At 43.2% G+C, this 19,218-nt stretch overlaps 3 protein-coding genes across 4 annotated transcripts; 2 read left to right on the plus strand and 1 right to left on the minus strand.

Annotated features, from left to right (window-relative positions):
• The first annotated feature begins 2,564 nt into the window (after window positions 1-2,564).
• On the plus strand, window positions 2,565-4,404 carry LOC107303451. Its single transcript, XM_015837434.2, has 2 exons — window positions 2,565-3,167; window positions 3,862-4,404. The coding sequence occupies exons 1-2, from the start codon at window positions 2,599-2,601 to the stop codon at window positions 3,968-3,970; spliced, it is 678 nt and encodes a 225-aa protein (XP_015692920.1). The 5' UTR covers window positions 2,565-2,598; the 3' UTR covers window positions 3,971-4,404.
• Window positions 4,405-7,248: 2,844 nt separating this feature from the next.
• Window positions 7,249-10,422, plus strand: LOC102711700 (cyclin-B1-5). Of its 2 annotated transcripts, none has more exons than XM_015837458.1 (9): window positions 7,249-7,514; window positions 7,943-8,063; window positions 8,156-8,261; window positions 8,358-8,588; window positions 8,684-8,809; window positions 8,899-9,147; window positions 9,242-9,400; window positions 9,528-9,706; window positions 9,917-10,422. In XM_015837458.1, the coding sequence occupies exons 1-9, from the start codon at window positions 7,463-7,465 to the stop codon at window positions 10,047-10,049; spliced, it is 1,356 nt and encodes a 451-aa protein (XP_015692944.1). In that variant the 5' UTR covers window positions 7,249-7,462; the 3' UTR covers window positions 10,050-10,422. The 2 variants fall into 2 exon arrangements, with proteins under 2 accessions (XP_015692944.1, XP_006654583.1); XM_006654520.2 differs by having other exon boundaries at window positions 8,156-8,255.
• Window positions 10,423-10,706: 284 nt separating this feature from the next.
• Window positions 10,707-12,245, minus strand: LOC102709283 (UDP-glycosyltransferase 87A2-like). The gene is made up of 2 exons (XM_040524714.1): window positions 11,765-12,245; window positions 10,707-11,627 (listed from the first exon to the last, which is right to left on the minus strand). The coding sequence occupies exons 1-2, from the start codon at window positions 12,243-12,245 to the stop codon at window positions 10,714-10,716; spliced, it is 1,395 nt and encodes a 464-aa protein (XP_040380648.1). The 3' UTR covers window positions 10,707-10,713.
• Window positions 12,246-19,218: the final 6,973 nt, after the last annotated feature.

Genomic DNA, 19,218 nt, shown 5'->3' on the forward strand with positions numbered 1-19,218 from the left:
CTAAGCCGCCGTGTTTTTATCACCGACAAAAAAGATATGTCATAATATTGCTTAAAATAAGTACAAATATATTTTGCAAGAAATATATTGCTTCAAATAATATTTTGCATTAAACAAATTAAAATCACAGTACATGTTATAGCCGATTCATTTACACCATATTATAAGATATTTTGACTTTCATGGATGGGATATGTTCTGTTTAGTATCTATATGATGACTATAAAATATTATAATAACTATAAAATTTTATAATATGAAATGAGTGTAATACTTTTTTTAAAGTAGCATAGATTGGTTGTTGCCTTGTTGGTTTTGAATTTAATTTTTTCTCTCTCAAGTATAGAACAAGTACAGTATAGTACAATACTAGACTATAAATCAGCTATAAATATATTTTGAAGAGACAATAGAGAAGAGAGAACAGGAGTGGGCTATAGATTTGTAGCTATCTGTAGCACGAGCTTCAAGACCTAATGTGTGTATGACATGTGAGACTAGGTATAGTATAAATTGGCTATTAGATTGACTATAGATTGGCTATTAATGCTATTCAACTTGCTCTTATGTCAAAATTGAACGATCACTGAAAGTCTGACAGATGCAACCGTCCGTGCTTCCTACCTAATATTAAGTGTGCGTCTTTTTGCTTATCTGACGAATAAATGAAATATCAAATTTATAAGTAAAAAATTATAAATAATGTTTTTAGGTGTTCTTAACGATGTAAAAGTAAGTCTGAAAATAAAAATATGATAAAAAATCTTAAAATTAACTATAAATTTAAATTTTATTTTATAAGCATAAATAAAAGCGAGAATACGAGACGAAAGTTCCAAAATCCGAAACACTGACACGGCCTCTTATGTCCTCTTGGAAGCTGAAGAAAAGCGTCAGCTATCCTGACGGCGACGACGACCCCAGGACCAGGTCGATCTCTAGAAAACCTGCTGCCGTGCCCAGCAGATCGAACTGTGCACTGTGCTCGTCGGAGGCGTTCTGCCGGCGTGACGTTCCTGTCTCACGGTGGCTGCGTATTGGTGCAACAAAATTTTATTAGAAAATGTCATTACCAGGTTATTAAAATTAGAGCTAATAAAAGTGGTTTCATATATATGCTTTAGTTATTTTTCTTTTCAAAAACATAAGGGATCGAGTTAGTGATAAGATAAATAGTAGATTCACTATCACTCACCACCTCTAACTTTTTTTTAATAAAAGTATATAATTAGTTATTGATACATGGATAGAATTCATATGTCAATATATAATAAATATGATAAAGTCCATCCGGTGATTTTCCTTTCCTTTATCTAGCCGCCGTACGTTGGACCGACGACGAGGGGGGTTCCAGACGTCGAGATACAGAGAAGAATTGGTCCCATCGATCCATGCTTGTTCTTCGCTGCTGTTAATCTAGACGCTTTTTGGTCGATCAAACCACGGTTTCAAACTCCCACTATGGATGAGCCATACATACATTTTTCCTGTCTTGATCGACGTAGAGACAGTGTACGTACGTTTCCTTCAAGTGACGAGTTCGTTATCTTTGTCCAGAATTGTTGCCTTTTTCTGCTCTCGGTCATTCGTACGTAACGCTTGGATTTTCTCGTCCGTTTAAGCGATTTTGCACCCAATTTGCGCGTGTCTTCGGGTTCGTAGTCTCTTGTAAGCGAAAAGGAAACTGACAGCCAATCATGCGCGCCAAGCTAGCTAGCTACTCCAGCCAGCTAAGCTACTCCCCGTAGCACCGATTACTAGCAGCAGACGTAAACAAAGGGAGAATCCCTTTCTTTATTCTCCCAATCTCTGGCCTTCATCTTAAATATAAGTATTTTTAAGTTATTGAGTAGATATTAAGGTTAACCAGTGTCACGGGGTGAAAGGGTGAATGGAGACAAAATGAGAATTTATAAATGAAAAGTAATTGATGAAACAAATAATACCGTAAGTAGTGTTAAAAATATTTATATTTTGATTTAAATTTTAGAAATAATTATATTTTAAACAATGGATGAGTTAATTAAATCATTTTGACATTATCTTGTTTCTCTCAAACTAAACTATTTCTTTAGCGATTATTGTATTGGAGTTAGTAAAAATAAAGAACAATTGCATTGAATCTAGATAAACGAGGGACGATTGCAATGAGATTGGGTAAAGTGAAGTATATTCTAGTCTATTTTTTATATTAATACTGGTAATATGTCTGTGCATTACACCATGTCTTGATAAACTAGAAACGGTTTACTTGATTTTTTCTTTTTTTGGAGATGTGGTTTTTCATGTGACATGAGGTGAGAAAGAGAAGGCATGACTCTATTTTCAATTAGTAAACATAATACATGCAATAAGTAAAAAAACATGTTGAGACGAAGTAAAGCAAATTAAATAGCCTTCTAGAATAGCGTGTTGACATAATGACTCGATGAAAAGGAGAGCTAAAAAGAAAAAAACACACAGCCAACGAAACCACCCGAGCACACACGTCGTGTCGTGCCCGTCCCCTTCCCGCTCTCTACAAAAAGCAGAGCGCGCGCGGGAAGCGCATCGGTCGTTGTCTCGCCGCGCGCTCGCTCGCTTGCTGCTTACCGGTGCATGCATCTGCTCTGCCATTACGAGGTTGCGACGACGACGACGACGATGGAGGTGCTTGCCGGCGGCAGGGCGCGGCAGGCCGCGCTGAGCAGGGAGGAGCTGCTCGGCCTCCTCGCCGACTTCTCCGGCGGCGGCGGCGGCGGCGATGAGTCCGACCGCGAGCTGTCCTTCAGTGACTTCGTCGTGGTCGACACGGCGAAGCTCAGCCCGCGAAGGGATGGTGGTGGTGGTGAGAGAATCGGGACAGTCGCGATGACGACGACGCCGGCGGCGGCGGAGAAAGGTCAGGGGAGGAGGACGACGCCGTCGTCCGAGCAGCAGCAGGGAGCGGCGGCGGCATCGAAGCAGCAGGCGGAGGCGGCTGCTGCGGCGGCGGCGAGGGAGAGGAGGCTGCGGAGACGGCGGAGCGACAGCAGGGGAAGCTGCGGGGGCAGCGGCGACGGCGTGCTGCTCAACTTCTACGTGCCGGGGCTGCTCACCAGGAGCATGACGACGCCGCGACCCGCCAGAGGAACGCTTCCTCCCGCCGCCCCCGCCGCCGCCGCGCCGGCGGCTGCCGCCAAAGCTAGGTGGGTGGCTTACACTGTACCACACAGCGAAATTTGAAAACATAATTTGATCTCATCCCTTTCAGTTAACAGAATCAAACATGCATGCTCATATTAGCTCTTAAACATCTTAAAATCTTCTCCAATTATGAGATTAATCATGAAGTAGTAGCTGTTGATTTTGTGACTAGTCTGTTAATACCACTTTACTACAACTTCATTAGATCCTACTATATTTTAAGACGATTACATTCTTTGTGAAATATTATGTGCTATATAGTCACCATGTTCTTTCCAGCCCACACGTCTACAGCCAAAAAGCATATCAGTGCATGGTTAGCAACATTCTTTTTCAGTAAAACGGCACTAAAAAGTAGTGATCAGTGCATGTATTTTTCCTCCTGCATCATTTTCTTTGACGATTTCAAGTACTACAAACCCCTTTAAACCACATGATTCTTCCACCCCTTTTGACATAGCCAACTTTACGGGTCAAAGAAACTGAACAGCTCGTGACCAGGAAACCAATGGAACAGGGTAATGACAATCTGGTCAAAGTACACAGCATTATCTCCTAATTCCAACCAATGCAGATTCTTGGACTGATTGAGCATCACTCTAGTAATCTATGTGTGTTAGTCAGTAGCATGCATCACAATTCACAAAAACAATCTGAATCCTGAAACTGAAACCTGAATGCTGTCTGATCTTTCAGGATAGGCGCGCCTCTGGCCGTCGGATGCTGGCCGGCGTTGTGGGGCGGCGGCCGCAAGCCGGCGAAACGTGCAGCCGGAGGACGTGACACCAGAGTGCCAGCAGCATGAGACAAGCAGCACATCGACGACGATCGATCAATCTGCCACCGCCATCGCCGGCGCCCGGAGACGAGCAGCAGCAGCAGAGCAGGAGCTTAGGCCTGCTTTCATCCATGGCTTTTAATTAGTTGGGACGTTTCTTTCCTCCTGTAAATATAGTCCTCTAGTTTTTTTTTTTTTTGAAGGCTTGGGGTTGGCCTGTGCATGTATGTGGACAAATGGACATTGGATGGTGAGTTGAAGTTTTTATTGCGAAGATCACGACACAGCAACGAACGGCAGGCGTACGGATTTGTGCCTGGATTCACGCCTTCTTCCCACACGTTTTCCCCTTGGTGTATGGCACAAGTGAGTGAGTGAGTGAATGATAGTACAGAGTTCGGAAAAGAAAAACACAAGGCAAGGTCGCCTGCACCTGCCCTAGAAAAAGTTTGGAAGAAAAGATCGTTAACCATAAAATTTGCACTGTAGCAGTGATCGGATTTGATCGATAAAATTAAAATTTTCAAACATTTAATTATTAGGAGTACCCTAAAATTTGTTCATTGGTGTTAGTGTGTTACCGGCGTTAGGATACACTAATTTTATATCAGTGCTGTCCTTGTCCAAACTGTTTGAGCACAAATTTCACCAGGGTCGTTAGGGTTGGGTGACCCTACTCAGGCCCGTCGAAGCCCAATAGCAGGTTAAGCAACTGCTTGAGTCCCCAAATTCTACAACGAAGAAGGTCCGGTTCAGATTCATAAGATTCAATCCGGCTAGTGACAACTAAAACAACGCGTCCCAACGATTGCTTTGACATAAAACATACTCCATCATTCGCCTATGCTGTCGTATCACCACGTATCTCGCCACTACATATGTATCATTTGTGATTAAGCCACCTGCCGTCACCACGCTGGACGCAAAGCACCGGTAAACTTGTTTTCATTAGACATGGTTTTATATAATTTTAGGATCTTTATTTGCATTTTGTTTATGGGTCTCCAAAATTCTACAAGACGGTCCCATCCCTAGGGTACAAAAGAGGAGCTTTCAAGTTTTACGTCTGATTTGTGTCATGCGTTCAAAATTGGATGTTAGAGCGAAAGAGTCTGTAGCCTAGTGTTTACAAAGGTATCAGTAGCATTTGAGGTTGTGCTTTCAGTGATCGGCGACGTAACCGTCGAGGGATACAATTAAAGGGTGTACATATGTTATGAACGTCTATGTTATATTGTGTTTCTAAAAAGAATTGGACGGCAGAGCAAACGGTCCACGCGGGTGGGACTGAGTTTAAAGCTGGCACGACACGAACGATCACCGTCGCTGTCGCCGCCCAAATATATGGGCCCGGCTTTTCAGGGACAGCCACGTCCAATCGGCGCCATCCACGTGGATTCTTCTGGATACAGGCCCACGGGCCAGTGCCGGCGTAGTCCATGGCCCAGCGGATAGCAGGCCCGTCTAATCGGGCCGAAACCACGCCATGGGCCCTTCCCGTGTGTGGCCGGCGCCGCGCGGAGTTGGGCCCGACGGAATGGGCCTCACGGATGAAAAAACGGCCCGTGAAAAAGGCAAACCCAAACCCAGCACGGCCTGCGTAAGGCGTAACGAGTAATGACGCCGCGCCGCCGTACAAGTACAAGCCCAGCAAAGCTACGGTGCGGTGCGGACCGTGCGGTGCACCAGCGGACGCTGCCGTTGTGTCCCTGCGCCGCGGCATTTAACTTTTTGCCACGACACCTAAGATAATATATCTTGTCACTCGCTGTCTATAACATGTGGGTCTTCGTGTGTCTATGACATATGGGTCTAGTAATAAATATGTTAGTGTCATTTCTAAGAGTGGCAAAAAGATAATTATTCCCTGCGCCGGAGAATGCAATGCAGCAATTCTTGAGAAAGGCGTTTGTTTCGATGTTTCAGGCCCCGTTCTTTTGCTGCGTGAATTCTGGCTAATTTGCAACCCATCAAACGAGAAAACGAGAAATATGATTAGTATATTAATTAACTATTTGTTATAAAAGCTTAAAAATGAATTAAAAATTGCTCATTTGATTTTTAAATCAACTTTTTATGTATAAAGTTCTTATACGAGAGATAATGTTTAGAAAAACGTGCTAACAGATCCGATGTGCGCCTAATCCTTTTCAGCTTTTTAGAATGAACTTAAACGAGCCATAAAAATTGGTCCCTGTGGGTTCATTTTGTTTGTTGCAAAATGGTTGTCAATATCAATATTCTATTATTCTCGCCAAAGAATTATGTCGTGCTTTTGAACTAAATTTGCCAACGTTCTTGTGTTTGTGAAGCGTGAACTTCTCAAACAGAAGCAGCAGGAGATTAATGAACCCCTTCTATGTTCGACCCAAGAAGCATGGGAGTGAGAGAGCCGTAGTTCCTGTATCGCTAAAAGTATTAATCCAAATATTCCACTTGACCGTTAGCTTGTTAAATTATTTTGTAAAGTTAAGAATAACGATATTTCAAATAAGTATCTTTTTTAAATAGTATTATTAAATGAAAAATTCCCAAAATAATGTCGTGTGAGAAAAAAAGAAAAATAGAACCTATAGAACTTCACGTGGTCAACCGTCCCCCTATTGAACACAAGACGAACTATATCGAGAGAGTTTGACAGGGTCTAAACTACTCCAATTCGATAGGCTTCCTCTACACCAAACCTATCAAATGATGGTACTTGGACGGGTTGTTTCTCCACCTCAAGAAGTCATGTTAAACTGGGCGAGTTGTGTCGATAGCTCCTATCAAACAGATAGATGTTAACAGGTCAACCCTACCTTGTTCCTAATGTCTTATTTTTGTAATTTTTAATGCTTGCCGTGATTGTTTTAATTAAATGATTATTTTTTTAAAAAAATACCAAATATACCTCTCATCATATTCACTCATTTCCAGTGAGTTGTTTTTGCCCACAAAGTTTTTGCATTCCCAATTTTTAAACTTATGTCTGCAACTCGGTCACATTCACACGGGCACACAGTAATCGCAGAGATAATTAACTAATTATCCTAGGCTGTGACTGTCATGCAGGCACAAAACAAACAAAGCTTAAAAACACAGCCTGAGCCTTGCAAGCTACGACTACGAGAGCACTTGCCATGAATAGCCCCCCAACGGCTACTTTCACCCGTTCCCATCGCCGCGTCCAATCCCAGCCGTCGGATTCGCGCCGCCCCGTCCTGGCCGTCGATCCCTCTCGACCGTTGGAGCCGCCGCCTTCGCTCCCAGATAAAGCTCGAGCCCCCACCGCGCCGCTCCTCCCACAGCCAGCGTATCTCCTCCGTCCCTCCGATTCCAAGCAAGGAAGAAGAAGTAGTAGTAGAGGGATAGAGAAGTAGTAGACGGCCACCTGCCTGCCTGCTTCTGTGTTGGCGCCGGAGCTGTCGAATCCGTTCTTGCTGCTGCTGTTCGGGAGCTCGCCGGAGCTGTTGGCGCCCGGCGTTCTTGGAGCCCGGAGGAGGGGGAGGAGGAGCAGCAACAGGAGGGGCCGTACGCATGGCTACAAGGCACCACCGCGCGGCTGCCGCTCAGCAGCCGGCGAACAGAGGTGAGCGGCGGCGGATTCTTGGGCTCGACTCCCCGGCGTTTGCGTGGGAATCTGGGATGGATGGCTTGCTTCTGTGTTCTTGATTTGGGTTCTTGGGAGGTGCTTGTTCTTTTGGGGGGTTCAAGCTTCGGATGATCTGTTTGATACTCCGATCTGAACGGTTCATGTGAGAAAAAAAACTGGATTTTTTTGGGTGGTTCGAAGAGAGTTCCAGGGCTATTCGAGTTCTCCAAGAACGGATTCGTGTTTTCATGGGCCATCCGATGCAAGTTCTTCATCTTTTTTCCGAGCCGTTCTTGGCCGATTCATGCATTCAAGAACGAATTTTGATGTGGCCCAGCCCTTTTGATTCAGTTTCTTGCTGCTTCGATTTATTCCGAGTAGTAATGGCAATCCTGTCCCTAATTTTCTTCTCCGGCGATGACCAGGTGCTGCAGTCGCACCGGGAAAGCAGAAGGCCGCCACCGCCGCCGCCGGCCGCCCTGATGCAAGAAACCGGCAGGCCCTGGGTGATATCGGCAACGTCTTGAACGCCCATGTGGTCGACGGGTAAGGAACAGGACATCCTCGCAACCTTCCGATTCATTCTTCCTCCTCCCGTCCCCTCTCTGAATCCTCTTCTTCTTCGTCTTCTGCAACAGCAAGATCCAGCTGCCGGAGGGGATCAACCGCCCAATCACCAGGAGCTTCGGCGCCCAGCTCTTGAAGAAAGCCCAGGAGAACGCCGTCGCGGCAAACAAGGTACGGGTGAGCCACTGCAGCTGAGCCTCCTCCTGTTCGTCATCTTTGTTCTTGCCGCATTCAGAGCGTTTGATTTGATCCCAAAACCTTCTTTGGTCGCAGATTGTTGTGCAGAACCCGGCCAGGAAAGAGCCTGCTCCGAAGCCGGCAAAGAAGCTCGTGCCCCGTCCTGACAATGCCCCCAAGGTCACCTCCGGCAACGAGAACAAGAAACCCGTCGAGGACAAGAAGCCGTTGAAGTCGGAGGGCGCCGGCGGTGGCGGCTCTGCCCACAAGCACTCCAGGAAGAAGGTCGTGAACACGCTTACATCTGTGCTCACTGCTCGTTCCAAGGTGAGTGACGATCGATCGGTCAAATATAGCATCATCAAAACACTACTTTCCTCTCCTGCATCGTAGCTGAATCTTGCTCTCTTCGTTGATGGCAGCACGCCTGTGGCATTACTGAGAGGCCAAGAGAAGTCGTCGAGGACATCGACAAGCTCGACGGCGACAACCAGCTCGCCGTGGTGGACTACATCGAGGACATCTACAAGTTCTACAGGACTGCCCAGGTAACTGCAGCTTTCTTCCTCCTCTTCAGCAATCTCGAGCTCCTCCTCTTCTCGTGGCCGGCTTGTCCTGACGGTGTGGTGGTCTGCAGCACGAGTGCCGGCCGACTGACTACATGAGCAGCCAGCTCGAGGTGAACCCCAAGATGAGGGCCATCCTGGCGGACTGGATCATCGAGGTGCACTACAAGTTCGAGCTGATGCCGGAGACCCTCTACCTCACCATGTACGTCATCGACCGGTACCTCTCGCTGCAGCCAGTGCTGCGCAGGGAGCTGCAGCTCGTCGGCATCGCCGCCATGCTGATCGCCTGCAAGTACGAGGAGATCTGGGCGCCGGAGGTAGGCGACGGACCATTCCATCTTTTTTGCTGCTGCTTCACTGCTCGTTCCTAGCTCATGACTGGTGCACTGTACTGCTCTGTTGCTGTTGCAGGTTAACGATTTCATCTGCATCGCTGACAACGCCTACCTGCGGCACCAGATTCTTGCCATGGAGAAGAACATCTTGAACAGGCTGCAGTGGAACCTCACCGTTCCCACGCCTTACGTCTTCCTTGTCCGGTTCGTCAAAGCCGCCGGAGGCGACAAGGAGGTAAAGAAAGAGCCTGAATGATTTCACTCTGCTAGTTAGTAGTAGTTCTCTTCTCTCCATCTAGGTGTGTGTGTGTGCCATGGAGTTGAATTCTGATCAGACGTTTTCTTGCTCTCTGCGAATGCAGCTGGAGCACATGGTGTTCTTCTTCGCAGAAATGGCACTGACGGAGTACGGCATGGCGTCGCTGTGCCCGTCGCTGGTGGCCGCGTCCGCGGTGTACGCAGCGCAGTGCACGCTGAAGAGGAGTCCCCTCTGGACGGACACGCTCAAGCACCACACCGGCTTCAGCGAATCACAGCTTATGTATGTTCTCTGAACATTCCCTGAACCTGAACATTCTGAACCTACTATGCTCTCCTTAGCCTGAACCTTCTGAACTTCAATGTTCCTGAACCTGAAGTTCTGAATTTTTATTTTTCCTTAACCTGAAGTCACTGGATTTTATTTTCCTAAATCTGAAGTTATGATCTTCTTGATGATCTGTAAACTAAAACACTACTCGTCTGATTGCAGGGAGTGTGCAAAGGTCCTTGTGAACGCTCACGCTGCCGCTCCTGAGAACAAGCTGAAGTCGGCGTACAAGAAGTACTCAGCTGAGCAGTTCGGGCGTGTCGCTCTGCGCCCTCCAGCAGCTGGTCAAGTCTAGGATTTCAGTTCAGAGTACGATGGAATGTCATTCTTGACATTATTTAAAGATTCTTTTTCCTGGGTTAGATGTTTGGATCAAGACAGCTTGAAAACGACTGTTATCCTTTTTCCGTGGGGGATTACTCTGACCTCTGGAGTTACTATTCAGTACTTTGATACACCTTGGTGTAACAGGTCTTCATAACTGTTCTTTTCACAAGTATGAAATGAATGAAAAGTACTACGTAGTACTACTTTTTTTTTGGATATTTCTCTCTGTCTGCCAATTTTGTTACAAAAAGGAAGGAAAAATGCGCAGCATTAAGATGTGTACAACTCTTCTGCAACCAACTATTAAGATGGATACAAAAGGTAAACCAAATGACCTCAAGTTGCCCTCTGCTAATTGTTGCAAATGTGTTGACTATGGAATTATGGATGGTATCTGCAAATTGTTGCAAATGTGTTAACTTTGGAAGGTTTAAATCTTTGAAGTTGCCATGGTAGATTTTCCATAGGACAGTAACAAGAGTTCTGTATATTTTGTCTTCTTTTCTGAAACTGCACAGCCAAATGTCTTTCAGAATATATTTTTCTGGTCACTGGATCAGAAGTAACAATCTGCATTCAGTTTATTTCAAATAAAAATAAAAGTGACAAGAGACCAAACTGTAGATTTAGTTTCAGTTCTTGAACTCTGAGAGATAGTCGATCAAAGACGTGATGCCTCTGTAGGAAGAACCACCCACTTGAGCCGCTGCGCGAGAAGCCTCTCGCATCAGCGAAGCTCTCCTCCTCGTCTCCTTCGCCTCTTCTGCCGCGTCAGAACCCATCAGCCTCCTCACCGCCGCGGCGATCTCCTCCTGTCCGACGACGACGTCGCCGGCCTTCTCCCTGAGGCCGTACCCAACCTTCCACTCGTCGGAGATTAGCCGGCTAACCACCGGCTGGTCGAACGCGATGGGGAGGGTCAGCATCGGCACGCCGGCGTGCACCGCCTCCAGCGTCGAGTTCATGCCGCAGTGGGTGAGGAACCCGCCGACGGAAGGGTGGCACAGCACCTTGAGCTGGTCCGACCACGGCACGACCATGCCGGCGGTGGCGGCGTCGCCTTCGCGGAGCAGGTCTCGCACGCCGGAGCGCGCGGCGTCGCTTCCGCGGAGCACCCACAAGAACCTGACCTTGCTCTCGGCGAGGCCGGTGGCGATCGCGTCGAGCTGAGCGGGTGACACCGAGAGGAAGCTGCCGAGGGAGACGTACAGCACCGAGCCCGCCGGCTGCGAGTCGAGCCATGCCATGTAGGCTGCTTCTTCCTCCGCTCCGGCGTGGTGGTGTTCGGCTTCGAGTGATATGTAGGGGATGCAAGGGCCAACCGAGAACACCGGGTATGGCAGCTCTTGCCGGAGAGCGTCCACGGCATTGCTCTCCAGCTCGTAGAAGGAGGTGAAGATGACACACTGTGCTTTTCTGACGCAGGAGTAGGCTTCCATTATGCGTTCTAACATGTTCTTGTTGGAGTGAGTGGGCTTAAGATCGCTTAACCTGATTGATTTCAGCCCGGGGATGTAGCTTCCAATCAAGCAAGGATCGGCGCCATCTGCATCAGATCAAGAAACAAATTTTCATTTGCTAGCAAGTTTGTAGATTTTCATGCTTAAGTAGCAGGGAAGAATTTGATGTTCAGAGCTCGTACGTACGTACCGGCGATGTCGGCGGCCGGAGTGGCGCTGCCGCCGGCGGCGGCAGGCAACCGGTGGAAGTGGTAGTGCACAGAGAACATGGTGGCGCCGAGCGCGGAGAGGACGCACACCGGCACGCCCCTCCGGTTGCCGACGCCGACCGCCCACGGCAGCACGAACGTGTCGGCCACGATGGCCGACGGCGCCGCCGCCGTCGCGCCGAGCCGGTCGAGGAGGCGCTCGAACGGCGCCTCCATCCTGGTGTACACGGCCTCCACGAACCCGAGCATGTCGCCGGCGCGGCCGTGCTCGGAGGGCACGACGTTGGGGATGGCCTCGAGGCGGACGCCGGCGCCCCACTCCTCCTCGGCCGCGCCGCCGAGCAGGCCGAGCCACTCCTCAGTGACGACGACGGTGGCGGTGACGCCGTCGCGCGCGGCGAGGAGGCGGCACAGGTTCAGCATCGCGTTGACGTGGCCGCGGCCCGGGTACGGCACCGCCACGACGTGGCACAGCGGCGCGGCCGCGGAACCCATCCCAATCGCTCGGCGCGGTTGCTGCAGCGGCACTGCGGCCACCAACAATCTCCGAGCTGTCCAGGCTCTCGATCGCAACACGAAGTCAATGGAAGAAGCGAGCTTGTGAACTCTGAGAAGACACAGGATCCGCCATTGAACTATTGAAGTCAGCAACCTCGCCACCTCGGGATGCTTCTACTCTGGAATTTTTGGGGAGGAGATAGTGTGCTACCTCGTAACGAAATAAGATTATTTTTTAGTTTTTATATATAACATTTTGATTTTTTATTTTATTTGAATTTTTTTAAATTAATATTTTTATTGTTACTAGGTGATAAAACATGAATAATACTTTATGCAGGATTAATTTTTATGTAAATTTTTCAAATAAGACGAATGGTCAAACTTTAAACACAAAAATTAAAAAATAATCTTATTTCGAGACGGATGTAGTACGTTGTTGTAGGATAGTTGAACCTATAAGAGAAGGGAGGTGAATATAGACGTAATAATACTCGTAAATCTTTTCATCTCTTAGATCATAAGAATATAGAAATGCTAAGTCAAAAGAAAAGATCTAAAATAAGTCTCTTTGAGAGTAGAAAGGAAGAAAGAGAGACGTCAAAAATAAAATAGATTTTCAAAACCAAATTCATATGGCATCAAGATCATCAAAATATTCAAACTAAATTTAAATGCGAAAAATAAAATTTGAATTTAAATGCAGAGAATAAATCTAAAAATCTTAGTTGTCAAGAATAAACTTCGCATTTCATTGAATTGAAATGAAGTTTACATACCATGAATTACGAGTCTAAAAATCAACACAAAAGCTCTCCTAGATTTATCTCATAATTCACTACAACTCCTAAAATTGCTAGAGCAAAAACATCTGTCGCAAATTCCTTTCTCTATTTCTCAAGGTGCACCTCTAAACCTAGAATGGCTGGTTCCATCCTTAGAAAAGACCAAACAACCCTTAAAACGTAGCCCTTAAAAGTGATCCATAACAAATGCTTAAAAAAAGAGCCATGAGGCTTGCCGCATCCTATCGCTTGGTCCGCAGAAAATACGAGCTTCCCAGCATGCACACGGGGGTTTTCAACTATTTGCCACTTTGTTCGTTGCCGTATTCCTAAATGTCACTCTCCTCGTTATCTTTATTTTTTTTGCCATATGAGCTCATCAATAGTTGATTCAATTCTATTCTGACCATTCTTTTGCCTCCACGTTAGATGGTTATATGGCAGACCAATGCTAAATCTCTTCTCTATCCTTATATGATTGTAAAAAGGGAGAAATCACTGATACACACGGTGATCTTAGTTGTGTTTTGAGGTCAAAAACATGTTAAGCATTATTATCATGTAATTGTGGAAATCTATTTTACTTATGTTGTATGTACTAGGAATTTGGTATGCCTGGACATTTATGCTGATGATAAGGACCATGTTATGACAACCATGTTTATCTTATCTCTGGTAAATGTTAAGTTTGTGAATGCATGTGCTCATTTTTTATGGAAAGTATCTCTTCATGTTGTTAAATAAGCTCTAAAAAGGGTTAGGGCCTTAGGGATAGCAATGTCCTTTCATCACTGCTGCCAACTTGCCCAGATGATGTGGTGCTGACGTAGTGGCAAAAATACAATGAAAATAGCATTATATTAGCAATTCTTACGTTTCAGTAGTAAAAGTAAAAGTTAACCGGAAGAATGGTATTTAGTGGCAAATGGTTGAAAAACCCGCGCACGGGAGGACGAGTTCGCCAAACCTCGGCAGCCACCTGGATCCCCTCCCGCGCGCCAAACCAGAAACCGCTCCTGCTTCGTCACAGGCTGCCGGGCCGCCGCCATGTGCGTCCAGCGCTGGCCTGCCAAGCTTCAGTTTTTAAATATATTATTTAATTCTTTGTCTTATCTAAAAAATTTTTGATTAAAACTTTCATGATACTGGATGATAAAATATAAATAGTACTTTACATGTGACTATTTTTCTATAATTTTTTTAAATAAAACGAATGCTCAAATATTAAACAACATAAATCAAAAATAAACTTATTTTATTACAAAGGCAGCACCAAAAAAGCACAACCAGCTAGCTAGTATGATTGTCCATGCATGTGGCGGTATGAACGTACGTGTCAATGCAGCCATGCACATGTGCTGCTCCTCCTTTTTTTTTTTTTTGCTATTTTCTTTGCGAACTCTTTCTTCGTACAAGATTCGTCTATCATGTACATCTTTGAATCCAACCTCGTCCCCGGGCCACGAACCTCAACTTCTTCTGAGTTTAGTCCCATACCACTATTGACACCCTATACAAAATGGAGCACCATAACAGTACAAGAATATTTATGATTTAACGTACATACACTTTAAGTTTATTAATTTTTCATCCCAAAATAAACCAAAACAATATGTGGAATTTCAGCTGTTTGATGAATTTGTTATCCAAATATTTATATAAAAAGTTAATATAGTATAGATTGACGTAGAAGTAATGCCATTAAATATTGGAGTAGTTTAGTTGCTCTTTATCAATGATGACTCAAATTGAATAGAAATCTCAAGTTTGGTTAAAAAAATACATGTAAATCTCAAGTTTCGCTCTCTAATATAAAATTAAAAGAACAAAGAGGCACGCTATTGATTTGAACTAAGATCCTCCAACATAAGTCAGATGGATGTGGTCAATCACATATGGATCCCTCTATCTATAAACACACCTGCCAGTGACCAAGTCACTATACCCACTATCTTTGAAGAATAGGATTTATGGAGAAACTTTATAGAGTTCGATTTATATCTGATATTTTCTATCTGGTTTTTTCAAACAAAGGATTTAAGCTTTCCAAAACATTTTAACGGTTGAATGCATATATATTTTGAATGAAAGTTAGCAGAAGTTCCTACCTCTTGGAAAATAAAAGTTGACTCTACCCCTCTCGTCTGATTTCTGTCTTTTTTTTCTATGGTATATTCAAACAATGATTTATAATTATTTCCTCTGTGTACATTCTCTGTTTACCTATAGTTTTTTCTATTACTTAATTTTCTCAATCCTATTATTCAAATGAACCCTTAACATAAAAACTATCACATCGTGGGCATCATTTTTAAGATAATGAAATGGGCGTTTCACAGTCATTAAAAAGTATTTTGAGGTACTAAAAATTTTAATATAAAATTTTAGTATATTGTACCTTAAGTTACTAAATTTTTACACTGAAAAATATGATTACCTCAAAATATATTTTTTTTCGACAATGGTAAAAAGCTCTGATGAAATACAGTGTTTACACCTCTGCTCTCCGTGCATAGTGAGCATCTCCTTTTCTTCGTTTTCCTTTGCTGCCTAACACAACATCCCAAAAATCATCTTTGTATTACGTGTTTCAAAATAAGTTTATCTCCAAATAATCATCGTAATAGAGTTTGTGAAAATGTGGAACACATAAATTAAAGCTAAATAAAGTGAGCAATAATTATATTAAAGTTTAATAAAACAGACTTATATTCAAACTTTTAGACCTGTAAGTGTGGGACGAGTGAAAACATAAAATAGTTTTAGGTGGTACAGAATACTAAAGGCCCCTCGCGATTTTTTTTTTGCCAACTAAATGCGTGCTAAAAATCGAACCATCAAGGAATATGTGCTCATTTTACGAACCGCATCATCGATCGCTCGCAGAGCCATGCAGGTGATGCGACACCCAACTCGACCAACTTGATCGACGTGCTGGAACGATTTCCGACCATGCACCGCGCAATTAAACAAGCGTGACTAAAGGAAGCTAATAATATAGTTAACATGCTAGCTATAAAATTTTTTTAGTCCTCTTATAACCCACTCATATAATGGTTAGCTTTTTATCTTTAATGCAGGACCACATATCTGTCTCACATGGTGTCTTGGTTCTTGTGCTTGAGCTGGCTATAAGTTTTTAGTCAGCTTCTCCTCTCTCTCCTCCTTTCTCTCTTCCGCATCAATATTTAGCTGCCTTATAGCCCTATTATACTTGCTCTTAGGCCAGGAAAGCTGCAATTAAGAGTAAGGCTAATAATATAACCAACAAGCCGGCTATAAGATTTCTTATAGCATTCTCTTAGCCCACCCATATACTCCCTCCGTTCCAAAATAAACTAATTTTTTTACTTTCAATTTTTGACTCTTCGTTTTATTCAAATTTTTTTTACGATTGATATTTTTATTTTTATTAAATGATAAATCATGAATAGTATTTTACGTGTGACTAATTTTTTTCTAATTTCCTGAAAATTTTTTAAATAAGACGGATGGTCAAACGTTGGACACGAAAACCGGAGAATTCGTTTTTTAGACAGAGGGAGTACTAATTAGCTCTTCATCATTAATGCATGATCCACATGTCACTCTCATAAAGTTTTTCAAACTGGGTACAAGCTAACAATCTACTTACACTCTATCTCATCTCCTCTCTCCTTCACATAAACATATATAGCCTGTTATTATACTTGCTGTAGCACGCGTCAGCGCATCATTCTCCACACCTAAAAATCCGAACTAGAGAGTGAGAGAACCAGTCACTCGCCACTGCCGTTTGTGCGCGCCTATCTGCATCCAGATGCAACTACTACTCTCTCGTGCTGCACTATCTTTCTCGTTTTTTTTTTCGCGTACGTTTTCCGAACGGATTTTCTATAGAAAAGTTGTTTTAAAAATCATATTAATATATTTTATATTTTTAATAATTAATTAATCATGTAGTAATTTATTATTATGTTTTTTTCGTACCGGGGTAAGTTAATTTACCACCCTCAAAAGAATGCAGCCTCATTCATGTTCCATAATTCTTATCATATTAAACTACGATATAATTTTCAATATATATATATAACTATAATTATATATTAAAATATATTGAAAAACTAAATGTACTCATTTAAACACGCTATTTTGGTGTTTCTCAACTAAATACTGTAAAAGTTAGTAGTAATCAAAGTATTAAAAATTTGATCATATTTTAATCCAAAACAACATAAATTATGAAGGCGCAGAGATACTTTTTCTGCTGCATCTTACTCCATTTCCCACAGGGCAGTTAAATCGGAAGCTCCGATTCGGTGGATTAAATTCGACCTACGTGACGCATGGAAATGCATGTTCCGAAAGAGAATTCTCTCTGCCTTTTCGCGTCGTCACTTGATGATCTGTGCTGAGTGCACGCATGGTAGCATGTCAAGCAGTGATTTGCCGGTTTGCTCCTTTGATGTCCAAACATGCTGTGACATACTACATGACACGAGACTCCACTCGGTGAGATGAATCTGTCAGTCTAATATACCGACATGCAAACCTTTTACGCGTTTAAGGAAAAAAAAAAGTAAATCTATTAGTGTTACTTATTCAGAATGCTATCTAAGACAACCTAGTTTAACCATCGATAAGGTGTTTTGCTTATGATTAATTTCATTGAAGTGGGATCTGTGGGTCAGCAGTTGCGCTGAGCATGGTTTTATCTTTAAATAAACTTTCAAACAATGATGTTTCAATGAACACAATTAGTGTAGTTATATTAAACATGCAAAGTATTTTGTTAATACGATATAATTTTTCAATATTTATGAGAAATAATTAAAAAGGACAGAAGTTCAAAATTTGTTCGTAAATAATAAATAGTATAAAAGAGAACAGAAGAGTGATCTCGTGGAACTCCAAAGTTAAGAATGCTAATGAAACCATGCCGTTTCCAGATTACTTAAAAAACAATCTGCAATTGATACTGTACTCATGGATGAGGAGTTGAGGACAAGTACTGCTTCAGTATGCTTCAGGCCGTGTCCAGATTACAGAAGATACGAATTAATGTGAGTGCGTGGATGACACAGACAGCAAAATTCAAAAGAGATGCTTAACTCCATACCAATTGTGTAATATTTTTTTGTAACAGAAACACCTTTAACATGATTTGTATATAGTTATTTATAAGGTGAATGTTTATTCCATTTCAAGAACTACTTGAACGTTTGTGTTGCGATACAAATAAATAAAACGTGCTTAGAACAAAATGACACTACCGAGATTTGGTGGTTGTGTCAACGATTAGTACAATCCCCTTTACAAATATAGGCACACCAACTTTTAGAAGGAAAAAAAATAAAAGAGGTCATCTTTTTGCTGTTTGGGGGAAAAAGCCAAAAGATATATTTGTAAACGAAAATAATTCACAAATAAAACTTTTATAAATGTGTTCTAAGCGATCTAAAAGCAAAGACTGAAAAATAAACCACAATAAAAAAAACTCTCAAATCAACTCTGAATTTAATGTTGAAAATTCAAATTTTGACATATATATATATAAATATAAATATATGCAGAAAAATGGGGAGAAAAGTCTACTAAGATGAAGGAATAATATCTCTTTTGCTTGTTTTAGTTACGAAGCTGGATTGGACTTTGGTTGGAACAATATGCATAGAACTGCTAGATCATTCATATGTTCTCTAGCCAGTGCCATGATCTCATCAAAGGAGTGTGGACTTTGGAGAAGTAGCAGCTTTCTGCCATGGAAGCCACTCAAAGAAAAAACAACATTTTCTTCTGTTGCGTTTGGAGATGTAGCTCTACGAAGCCGCTGAAGAATATTACACTATTCTTTTGGAAAGTGAACTAGTGGCCACTTGCTGGTTCAGTGGTTCTCATCTCAAAGAAGCTTAATTACATGCATAATACACAGAGGAGATCATGACAGAAAGTTTGCATCTTATATTGGCTTGTATACCCTGTAGCCTATGGACATCATACCCGCCGAACTATTCGGTATTGTTATTTATTAATTGTGATAGAAAATTAATCTGTTATAAATTATGTGAGGAGGGATGTATATTTCACATATAATATCACATCACCCCATAAATAACCTATAAGTGGTCGGTAAGTTCTCTTGCTTCCAGCCTTGTACGTGAATAGGGCTAATCTGGACTTTAGGCCTGCTTGCTCAAGCCTCGATT

Source organism: Oryza brachyantha, chromosome 5, assembly GCF_000231095.2.
Source record: "Oryza brachyantha chromosome 5, ObraRS2, whole genome shotgun sequence".
In the NCBI taxonomy this organism is placed as follows: Eukaryota; Viridiplantae; Streptophyta; class Magnoliopsida; order Poales; family Poaceae; genus Oryza; species Oryza brachyantha.